At 39.4% G+C, this 12,288-nt stretch overlaps 1 protein-coding gene across 1 annotated transcript in view; it reads right to left on the bottom strand.

Annotated features, from left to right (window-relative positions):
* Nucleotides 1-4,212, bottom strand: part of SPTLC3 (serine palmitoyltransferase, long chain base subunit 3) — a 151,960-nt gene extending 147,748 nt beyond the window's left edge. The window contains exon 1 of the mRNA XM_012640440.1: nt 3,806-4,212. Coding sequence (XP_012495894.1) covers nt 3,806-3,922 — 117 coding nt within the window. The 5' untranslated portion in view covers nt 3,923-4,212. The remainder of the gene's footprint in view (nt 1-3,805) is intronic.
* Between the last annotated feature and the right edge of the window lie 8,076 nt (nt 4,213-12,288).

The raw sequence follows: 12,288 nt of genomic DNA, 5'->3' as shown, positions 1-12,288 counted from the left end.
CACTCTCTCTATCTCTCCCTCTCTACGATGGAGCCTTACTGAATTGAGAGAAGTTTCTTGAAAGTCCTATAATCTGTTGTGCCTCATTATTTTTGCATTTTTTTTTGCTCCTTCCTGAAATGCTCAATGACATTTCTTATGCTCTTTATCTAGCAACTCTTACATTTATCTCTAGTGCTCCCTTCACTTCGTTGTTTCATTCAGCCCTCAGAAATAAGCTCCCCATATTCTCTGCCATTTCCAATGTCTCAAGACTCAATTTGAGTTTTCCCTGTTCTGTGAGACTGTCAATGACCAACTCAACCTGTGGTTTCCTAGAAATTGGTGGAAAAGGAAATGGCTTTGGAGAAACATGGATTTGGGTTCAAATCCTGGCCATGCTGATTATCATTCTGCATAAGTTCCTTAATGATCGATGTTTCCTCATCTGTATAATGGGCATGATGCTACCAGTTCATGGAGCTGTTGTGAAGACACAGGAGACATTTACGTAAAGTGCTTAGCCCATTGTGGTACATAGCAGAACAATGATATATATTATTTTTTTCCTTCTCTCTAACTTCTGGTACATAATATCTATACCACTCATTTGTCCTCAAATCATATCTGTTTTTGACAGCTCTTGCACTAGCATTTAACTTTAACATTGTTTTAATTTTGACACAAGCTTTCTCTTAATAGCTGAATCGTCAACTTTTTATTTATCTTTACATGTTCCAAGAATATCAAATTCTTAATAAATATTGGTGAAAGAATGAAGGAATGATAGAAAACAAAAACAACCTCTTAGGGCTCACTACCCTCTACCTGATAATGTTACATAATTAAGGCCAAGAACTCAATAAACTTTAATCAGAGTAACTCTAACTCCAGAACATTTTTTATTTTCTAGCAAAAGAAGGATTAGGAAAACCTTACAAATGTTTCTTCATCCTGTAGTTTCAGTTTAATAGAATAAAATGCAGATCCCATTATCTTAACAAAACTACTCCCAGCATTATAAGCAATGAAGAGAGAAGGGCTACCCTCTAGGTTCAGGTTTTTCTAATAAAAAATTATGGCCAGGTTAAAAATAATTGCTGGGAATTAAAAAGCAATTATGTGGATAATCATTACAAGTTAATTGTATGGAATTAAGCAATAGAAAGTTCCTATTCAATAGGAAAATTACTAATTCCATAGACAATTATAAGAACTATCAAATTTATGGATTAAGATATTAAGGACTTTGTAATGTGGATATGCTCATGAGGAGGGAGAATGAATCCTTTAGTACAAGAGTGTTCTATTAGAAGTAAAAGGTAGGATGACATATTAGAAGTAAACAGAGAAATGGACTTAATCTCTGATGAAAACCAGTTTCAGTACATCCTCAGGGCATACGGGATTTAAAGGAGAAAAAAAAAAAAAACAACAAATAAAACAGGCGATACGGTCAAGCTCCAAAAAAGCTCCAGAAAGGAACGCTAGAAGATTTCTAGAATGGAAAAGTCCTGGCCCCTTGCCAGAATTGAGATAGGGAAAGCAAACCTGCATGCCAGCACCGGACAGAGTATTGACACCAGCCTTCCCTGGAACAAAAGGGAAGGAGGATTCCTCAGCAACTGCCTCGCAGTGATTTTCACATTGTTTGTTATGCCGGGGAAACCTTTGTCAACAGAATCTTAGGGAGCACCCCAATATGTAAAAGAAATAACTGTGTTGCTGTGTGGTTGCAAGTAAGCAGGAATAGAAAGAGGGAGGGGACCTTTGGAGGAGCTGGTAGGATTTCAGAGGCTGCACCACAGGACCTCAGCCCAGGAGAACGTGTTTGGAAGACCACCAGCCTAGGGTATCTGTAAGCCTTTACGGATTGTTTTTATCAACAGGCAAAGTTGTTTTTTTTTTTTTTGGTCAAGACTTAATTTGTTAAAGGGCCCAATATAAAATGGAGTAAAACTAGTGGCTGAGTGTTTTTAGCATGAGAATAAAGACAACTTCATCACAACACACAGGGGGAAAATAAGCCCTTGTCTGCCCAATTCCACTATGACCTCAGCAGGGTTTATTCTTTTTGGAAAGTATTTTTAAAGCCATAATTGATGCTCTCAGTGGAAGCCAATTTCAACTCAGTAACACCTAAATATGTCCGAGCCAATAGGCTCTGGATGGCCCTTCAGAAAGAGCTGTCAGAAAAAGCAACAGCAGTCTTGATATTTTCAGCTGCTTTTAGGGAAGTCTCAACGTCCAAGGACATTAACAGTCTTGTCGGCGCCCTTAGTAATGAAGCTTTATGATCTTGGGTTCCATCCTTACTTGGGAGTGGTTATATCTGCATTTATAACCTCAAACACTAGAATGTGATCATAAAACCAGGATCCAATAAAGAAAGTTATGATGGCATCTCTGCCCAAATGAGAGCCCTCAGGGACAGAATGATCCCAAGGGTGAGTAGGTGAGTAGCCAGTGAGTTACAGGCATTTCAGGGACAAGGAACATCTTGGGCAGTGGTCTGAATTGACATTTAGTGACGAATAAGTGGTGGACATTATTGCAATTTCCCTCATGCAAATCACAGGAGTTGAACATTTTCTCTTCACATTGTTCCAGGTTTCAGGTAATCAGCTGGGAGAAGCCAGGGCCAAGGTTTCTGGTTGACACTTCCCAGGCTAGAGCAATGCCTTTTGTTAAAAGAGGAATACAATTTGGGGCCATTGCCTTTTTGCACACAACCCAGGCTCCAGAGCACCTCCAGCCTCTCCCTATTGGGCCCATTCATTCAAGTGACTGTGTGTGGGACTAGTCTTGGCCAGCCCCTCCTCTCCTGTGATGTGAGAACAACTCGCTTATCCCCTGGGCAGGTGCCAGCTCTTGAAGATGATCAAATGATGGAGGATTGCACGGGCTTCCCTGTGTGGCTTACCATTTCCCAACAGGGAGGCTACCTGTTTGGCTACTCGAGTTTGCTCATGAGGCAGGTGATTCATACCCTGCTGCTCAGAGCAGAGCAACAGGGCATCCCGTGGGAAGTGGGGAACTGCCTTCATAGGAGGACCTCCCAGACCCAGACTCCCTCTTGGAATAAGCTGACAACATTTCTTGAGTTCCTCCTGCTCCTCCTCAGCACATCCCTCAAACATTCCGACACAGCAGGAGCAAAAAAAAAAAAAAAGTGTCAAGTGGGGAAACACTTAAAAGTCTATTTAAAAGATGTTGTTTTGGTTTCTCTGTGCAGTGTGTCACAATAAACCATGCTTTCTGAAGAGTTTTGGAAAGGAATGTCTATGATGTCAAATTCCAAAGGACTCTGGACTCAGGTCAAATTGTGAGCTATGACAATGCTCCACTGAACACCAAAAACAACTCGCCTTTCAACCAGAGAGGCATTTCTCATGTCCCTGGGAAGAATGCCATCTCCACCGCTCTACCGCATAATCTCAGCAAAATGTACTTTGACTCCCTCTTTTCCCTCTGAAGCATTATGAATGTGGCAGTTCTCCTGATGGACTGAAATTTAGCTGAAGAGTTGGAGCCTTCACAGTCCTGCCCCCCAAAATGCTCAAGAGAAAACAGAAGTCTAGTAGGTATGTTTGTCTTTTAGGGAGTCTAATGCTGTCTGGATCTGTGTATAGAGAAAAAATTTTCTCCTTCGTCCACATCTAAACTTTTTGGTAGCCAAGCATTTGATACGAGCTGAAGTGAAGAATCGAAACACATAAAAACACCCCTAAGAGGAACATTAAGTTAGAAAAGCCTCAAACAGCTTCACAAAGAAATATTGAAACATTCTGATCATTCAGAGCAGGGTGAGGGAAGTGCCTCTTACCTGGGCTTCTTTCACTATTCCATTCTTTGTGCAGTTTCCACTTTGACAGCCATTGCTCTGCTTCTGGTTTTTGTGAAGGTTCCCATTGCAGACTGTACCACCTCCAGGATTAGCCATTGGTGTGCAGTGAGAGAAACCCGGCAGGTTTTCCTTCAGAGGTCTCCACAAGCTTTAGTTTTCAAGAGTATGAGGGGATGGGATAAAACACTTTGGGGCCGAGCCCTTAAAGGAATCTTACCAATCAGGCTTTTCCAGAAGAAGAGCAGCAGCCTATCTCTTTGCCAGATCTTTGAAACCAAAACCAAACTGTTAACCTTTATAGTCCTCAACTCCACTCAGAATGTGAACTCCATGGCAACGAACCTGCTTCTAAAACTGCAAGGGAGATCGCTCATGCTGGCTCCTTCGGAGGACTCAGGAAACTGGGGAATGAACAACCCAGTGGCAAAGTGTTGAGGAGGCGGGCTGGGAGGTGGAGAGTCTTTTAAAGACACACACACACACACACACACACACACACACACACACACACACAGCATTTTCTAAGTACAATCAGTTCTGATTGACCTCTTCCCCTGCTCCCTCTCTCCTGCACATAATTACGTTTTTTGATTGTGAAACAAGCTCAGAAGCCCAGATTTCATTTTGCTGTAAAATAACATCCAGGGGCTAGAGGAGTGGCGGAAAGGGAAGTTATGGTTTAATGAGTGCAGAGTTTCAACTGGAGCGGATGAAAAAGTTACTGTGATGGATCGTTGCACAATGTGAGTGTACTTAATGCTACTGCACTGGATATTTAAAAATGATTCCATGATTTAAAAATGGTAAAGGAAAATAACAAAAAAACAACATTCAAAACCCAACTAACATTATAACCTGTGGTACAATAAGGGGTATTAACCCATCAAGAATTCCAGTAAGGCAGTGGATTTGGTTTCTCATCATGACTGCATTATCTTCATCAAGTGACTTTGGGGGAGCCATGTACCCTCTTTATGCCTCAGTTTTTCCACTTATAAAGTGAGACAAATCATTTTGCTGGACTAATGTTTCCTAGGGTAGCAGGGAAGTCATGCTGTGGCTTGGGTTTGTTACTGAGGCATGTGTTATTATGCAGATGATGACCACAGGGTCCCAGTCCTGAACCACCGAGGCTTGTTTACTCCTTAACTCTTATTCTCTCAATGCACCAATCATCAGAGGTCTGTTTCTTCCTAGTATCATCAAACGACACTGTGGTGACATGGTTTATTGGAGAGTGTCAATCATTTGCAGTCTGTTGAGTCTTCCCAAGCCCACCCTCCTGTTTTTCCTGAATCAAGACTTCTTTAATATCAGGCACACAGAAAAGAAGCCCATTTATTGGAGCAATAGACAAAAACAAACAAACAAACAAAAGCAAAAAGTCAGAAATGATCTCTATTTCCAGAGCCTCATTTCCTGGTTCTCAGCTCCCTTGGGCAGGGTTTGGTTGTACTCCAGAATGATGTGGCTTTCAGAGGAGGACAAGATAATGCTTCTCATAACCATGATTTGCATATGTGAGGGTCCCCATTTTTTCCATCCCAGGGAGTGCTGGAGGTATAAGACAAGGTCCTTGGGCTAGTGAAGAGATGGCCTTAATACCCAGTGCATCCAGCCCAATTTGTGTCTCAAGCTCAGAATTTTTATTGCATTTCTCCTAACTGTTGTTAATTGTCATCAAAGCAGAACTATTTAAAAGCTTTCCACCGGTCTTTCTCTTCCACGGCTATTACATTGGGAGTTGGGAGGTAAACCTGTGTAGGATTATTTCCTTCTAAGACATGGAATGGAGGGAGGAAGAGGCAGGAGAGAGCACTGATTACTATTGGCCTGAATGCCTCATGTTGCTTTGAGTCATTTATTTGTGAATTTTTCTATCAAGAGGGTTTTGGGGAATTAAATCCCTTGTGGCTGAAGAGGGAAAACTGTATTTACTTTGTGCTCCCAGCCCCTTCCTTCTGGTGACAGGAATAACACCCAGGCACTGGCAGGTTATGCAAGCAGGGTCTGTGGACTGCTGGATTGCCCAAGTTAGTATGTGTTACCTGCCTCGGAGGACACTTACCTACTCTCCTGAGGGACAGTGGTCCAGAAAAGAGAAAGACCAATAGCTTTTGAGTCTCAGAAACATTACATAGTAGCGCAGCCTCAGAGAGTCTGCCTGTACTGCCCCAAGCTCTTGCTGCTGGTGCCATATGACAAATATGTGACAAGAATGAACCCAAGAGTAATCAGACGTCAGAGGAGCCTCTTTTCTGCTTCTCATTGCTCTTGTCACATTCCTGTATGAGTCATGCACAGTTAGGTATTTATGCTATGGTTAAAACACATTCTCCTCCATGCCCAGGCACACACAGTCCCTGATGCTTCATACTTAGTTTCACCATAGGAAATGTACCAAACACAGGAAATGTACCAAATAAAGAAGATGGGGAAAAAAACGAGCTGGCTTGTACAAAGATAGGGGCTTGGATGTTCGTTGTCTAATGAAACATCCTCAACTTTCATTTCAGTGATATATGTCAGTCACTCACTGAGCCTGGGTGGTGTGGATAATTGGCTCCACTAGGATTAGGCAAATTAACCTGAATCTTGTTTATTTCCACCTATAAAAGAGAAAGCATATGGTACAAAATTTTAGCATCTCTCTTTTGTCTTCCTGCAGGAATATTATTACTAATGATGAAATGACATTCATGGAGCTAAGAGGAAAGGTTCAATGGCCACAAGCTACAAGTCTGACTGAGGTAAGTTCTTCCATTTAGAAGGCTCAACAGAAGGGACCGTGGCCCCCAATATCCCTGATACTTTTAGTACTTCTACCCAAGAAACCAGAAAGTGGCCTGGGCATTGGCAGGGACCACACTACTCAATTAAAGTTTGATGTCCACACCGATGTGACCCAAGTGCTACTATTCTCAGATCGTAGCTCCCAAGGCCACTGTGGTCACCACCTTCTCCTTGGCCAAAGGAGAGAGGGCCTGTGGGATGGTTATGGGACAGGTCAGGAAGTGGCATATTTTGCTTCATCCCAATCACATTGGCTGCAACTCAGTCATGTGGCCACACTTACCATAAGGGAGGCTGGGAAATGTGGTCTGGCCCTGCTCCCAGGAAAGAGCAGAATGCGGATTTTGATGACCATTGGCAGTCTCAGCTATAGATGGCTCATAGCTTGACTCAGGGTAACCTTTTTCATGTTCATGGGATTATAGTAGCAGCCATAGTAAGGCAGCAATGTAAGTAAAAATTAGAGGCTCTAAAAAAATGTTCATAAAGTGCTTTTAGTCCTGTTGCTTAAGATCTGTTTCCAGACATCTTGAATGCATAGACTCTGTGGTAGGCATTTATGCAGTTTGTCTCTCAATTTACTTGGCAATCTATCTGGAATCCTAAATGTGACTGGATCTTTTTATACCCCTGTTGGTCATGACCTGGTTTCAAAAGTCCAAGTGGTCCCCAGACACTTGAAGGGTGAACCCATCCTGGGGTGGCCTGACCCTAGAGTTAAATCTTGAGGTGATTCTGGGGTCTTAGAAAGAAAAAATTTTCTAAGATTCCAAGGGCTTGTGACTAAGCTCTTCTGATATTGACAATAAAAGAAATTCAGCAGTGCGGATCCTAAGAGGTGACAGCCTTTGGGTCTGCCGGGGGCGCTAAATCTCTCTAGCCACAGCAATCTTAAATGTAATGTGCATAAATCAGCCCACAGCTTGTATGCAAAAAATATAAATTTGCCTTCAAACTTAATTTTAATTTTGAAGACTCCCAACCCACATTTCACCAGGTGGTTGACATAATCTCTGTTCATTGGTCCAGTTACAGGGAGGGTCATGAAATCAGGCTGCTCTGGGAACATAAGGCTTGAAGAATGACAATGTTTGTGGTTATTGAGATTTGCTCCTAAGCGTCTTCTCATTGTTTCCTCTTTCTCCTTTCAGCTCTAGTAGCTTTCTCTCTGCTTTTCCTGTTCCACATGGGAAGGCAAGGGATGATTCTGCCCTCTCCTTCTCAGGCTAGGAATAAGAGATCCCCATATGTCTGCCTATGGCCCATCCACCTAAACTCCCTCTCAGCTATTTCCTGTTTCCAGGGACCTCCCTCCTCTTGGTGGCACTGCCTGGGAAGCAGGGCAAGACCCTCTGCTGTGGCCCACCTGTGCCTCTGCTCACGACTTCGCTTCTGGTTGCCCTCCTTGCAACCTGGAAGCTTTTCTTCTAGTCCCCCAGGAACATCCCTTTCTCCTACAACCTGCTGCTGTCACTCATAGGTGTCTCCATGTTCCTTCAAAGACTTCGCTTTTGGAAGACAAAAGTCCAAAAGAGGTTATTATTATTTTTTTATTCCTCTGTATTCTACTCTATAACTTCAACCTCCTCATAGAATGAGAATAAAGTTTAATATCCAGGATAAGGGGTGAAGGAGAAAGTGATAATCCCCACCACTTGATATATTAGAATAATATTCTACAACAATAGTTCACCTACCTACCTATTCATCCTTACAAGACACAAACACGTAAACGCAAAGCAAGCAAGCAAACGTACTGCCCTGCATAGCATTTAAAGTGGATGTATGTGAGCCTCTGCATTTCAAATTGTTTCTATTCAGCTACATGTACACATAGGCTGAAATACATAGTAGATAATTTTGTAGAAGAAAAATTGCCCATGACTTGGAAATGGGAATGAAATTACAAGTGTCCTTTTAGTAGAGGGCAAAACATAGTCCACTGAACTCTTGGAGGATCATCAAATGCTATGGGAGTATGCACCTTTTCATTGATTTTTCTGTTGGCTATTTTGCAATTCTGTAGGGATAAAAGTTAATGTGTAGAAAACTATTCTTGTGGATAGCAATGCAAATGAATTTTTACTGGTAAAGATACAATTTATTTCTGCCAACTTGACAAGATAACCCTAACATCATTATATTGTATTTCCCAAGAGGACACTATGTTCACATCTATTAATGTTAGAAAATCCATTTCTGCATTCCTGTCTCTCTATATACATATATCTATATCTATCTATATTTATTCCTCAAATTCTCCTTTGACTTAGTCTTTACATATTGCTGTTTATTACTTAATAAGTTGAATGAAATATTTGATGTGTTCATTTTATATTTATATAAAGGTCAAGTTTTTTACTTTTTGAAAAGTATGCATTAGTCACTTATAGGATAAGCTGTTCTTTGGTATCTAAGTGGCCAGTCTGATTCCCTCTTTGACCCATATTCCAGATAGTTTCTCAGGGTTTTTCCACATTTCATTTAGTCTTGACAATAGTCTTCACCATAATAGGTAATAAAATTTCTATTTTATGCATTAAAAACTGAGGCTCAGAGAATAGTTTAGCTGTAGTTCAAGGTAGTTAAAAAGCACTCGGTAATAGAGCTGGGATTTCAACAAATATCAAGCTTCCTGCCAACCCCTTGTGTCTCCACCGTATTGCTGTGAATCATTTTAAAGTCTAAATTGCTGAAGACTATATAGTCTTCGTATAAAAATTAAAGTATTGGAAGACCTTATGTTCCTCATTTTAAGCCTTTTCAAGAAAAGGCAAACTGTTCACTTTGGAGGTTTAAATTTAAAGCAAAATAAAACAAGCAAAACAAAAAAATCCCACAAAATTATAATAATAAAAACCAAACCAACAACAACAAAAATTCAAAGAAACTTTTGCTTTCCTATTATATAGAGGATAGGCTATAGGATGTTGAATACGGATGTCAGTTGCAGGAAGGAATATTGGTATTTAAGAGGCTAATGATCACCAATCTAGTGGTGGAGGCAAGGCACAGACATGTAAAATTAAAAACATCCATAATATTAAAATATTTGAACAGCATTATTGTCAAAAATTAATAGATAAATCATCATGATTAATTAGTAATTGGTGATCAAACAAATTATTCTTCTGCTTGGTGGAATGAGAACAGCATAGAAGATGATGTTTTATAACAGTCTAGTATTCAGGTTCAAAGTTGATCAAGTTCATCTTATTTTCCTTTTCCTCACCTTTCCAAACCACAAGGAAGCCATGATTCAAAGTTGAATGGTTCCAGCAGTGGGGTACTTATTATATACGTAAGAAATCTTGCTTTCTTCAGACTGGCTTGACTTTCATTGATTTCTTTTTTCTTCCTATCTTGAACTATTGTTTCATGACACTTTGAAGAGCTGCTATAAATATTTTTTTCTCGAATTTCCAGACCCAGTAAGTGTGTTAAATGAGTAGAGCTAAGGGGAGGACTAACTTTGTAATTTGCAGACACAGTACAAATGAAAACGTGGACACTATGTTCAAACAAGAAAGAGGACATCATTAGCACTCCAGAACTTCCAGCATGTCTCCTGCAGTCCCTGCTTTCTGAAGGAGAGCTACTATCCTGATTTCCAATAGCAGAGGTTAGCTTGGCCTCTTTAAACTTTATATTAATGGAATCTTGCAGGACGTCTGGCTTCTTTTGTTCAATATTATGATTGTGAGACATTTCCATATTGTTGTGTGTAATTTTAATTTGTTTATTTTTATTGCTAAATACCATTCATTTCATAAAATCTTAAAATTGTTACTACTAGCATCATAGTAAGTTTCTCTTTTCTCAAATCACTCACGCACACACACAGACACACACACGCGCGCGCGCACACACACACATACATTGTGATGAATTCAGTCCACTTTGACTACCGATGGGAAAGGGAGGGTTGTATATTAACTGGTTTTTGACCTTTTAATAGGATGTCAGTTGTCCAGTAACCATGATGAGTTAAATTTCCAGAAGATATTGCTGACATACTTAGTCATATCATATTCTTTTCCAAATGAATATTTTTTTCTTTCAATGAGTGAAGTAATGTACATAACTTTGGTTGGTGACATATCAAATCTGTATTCAACCTGTTTTTCCAGTTCTGGGAACCTGACAACTTTCTCTAATTCCATTTCCAAGTGGTTGGTTCATAGTTCTTGCCACTGATGATGATAATGAAGATATCACATGTACATAACATGTGAAAAAACTCACAGAAATAAACCACAAGCGAGATGTGCATTAATTATACCTTAGCTTCTTTTGAGTGCAAAGATATGTCATCAAACATTTGCTTGTAATGTTTTTGAAGTTTCTAAGACTGTATTTTATTCTTTTTATTTTTTATAAAAGTACATTATTGACATATAATTCACATACTATACAATGCACTCACTTAAAGTATACGATTCAATAGTTTTTAGTATATTCACAGAGTTGTACAAACCATCACCATTACCAATTTTAGAACATTTTATCACCCCAAAAGGAAATCTCATACCCTTTAGCAGTCACTCTCCATTTTTCTCAATTTCTCTTCACCCCTCCCACCCACTGGCCTCTCCTGGGCAACCACTAACCTACTTCATCTCTATAATTTCGCCTATTCTGGACGTTTCATATAAACATACAATATGTGGATTTTTGTAAATGGCTTCTTTCACTTAACCTAATGTTTTTGAGGTTTTCCCACTTTGTAGGATGTGTTAGTACTTAATTCCTTTGTATGGCTGAGTCATACTCCATTGTACAGAGATACCACATTTTGTTTACCATTTATCAATTGATAGGCATGTGGATTGTTTCCACATTTTGGTTAATATGAATAATGACAAAGTTTTATGTGAAAATATGTTTTTATTGTCTTGAGTATACACCTAGGAATAAAACTGTTGGATCATATGGTAACTCCATGCTTAACATTTTTAGGAACTTCCAAACGATTCTCCAAAGTGGCTGCACTATTTTATGTTCCCACTGGCAATGCATGAGAATTCCAATTTCTCCCCATCTTCAATAACATTTGTCATTATTTTTCTGTTTTATTAAAGCCATTCTTGTGGGTGTGAGGTGGTATCTCAGTATGATTTTGGTTTGCATTCCCTGGTGGCTAATATTGTTGAGCATTTTTTCATCTGCTTGTTAGCCATTGATATATCTTCTTTGAGGAAATGTTTATTCAGATCTTTTGGCCAGTTTTTAATTGGGTTATTTGTCTTTGTATTATTACATTGTAGAAGTTCTTTTTATATTCTAGATACTAGAATACGTTCAAGATTCTACATACCAGTCCCTTACGAGATATATAATTTGCAAATAATGTTTTCCCATTTTGTAGGTTGTATTTTTACTTTCTCAGTGGTATCCTTTGAAGCACAAAAATTTTTAATTATGATGAAGTCCAATACATCTATTTTTCTTTTGTTATTTATGCTTTTGGTGTCATTGAACTTTATTCTTAAATAAGATTGCAAAGCATTTTTGAATTGTTAATGCTTAAAAATTTGTTATATTTTTTTCTGGAACTTGTGTTTACTATCATCTTAGAAAAGAATTTCTGGTGGCAAACCAGTCAATGATTCTTTTATACATTTTTGGAGGATGGAATTCATATTTGTTGTCTAGGGCTGGTTTGAAAA

The sequence above is a fragment of the Propithecus coquereli genome, unplaced genomic scaffold (assembly GCF_000956105.1).
Source record: "Propithecus coquereli isolate 6110/MARCELLA unplaced genomic scaffold, Pcoq_1.0 Scaffold153, whole genome shotgun sequence".
In the NCBI taxonomy this organism is placed as follows: Eukaryota; Metazoa; Chordata; class Mammalia; order Primates; family Indriidae; genus Propithecus; species Propithecus coquereli.
Note: the sequence above shows the minus strand (reverse complement) of the source record. Positions and strands in the feature narration are given on the sequence as shown.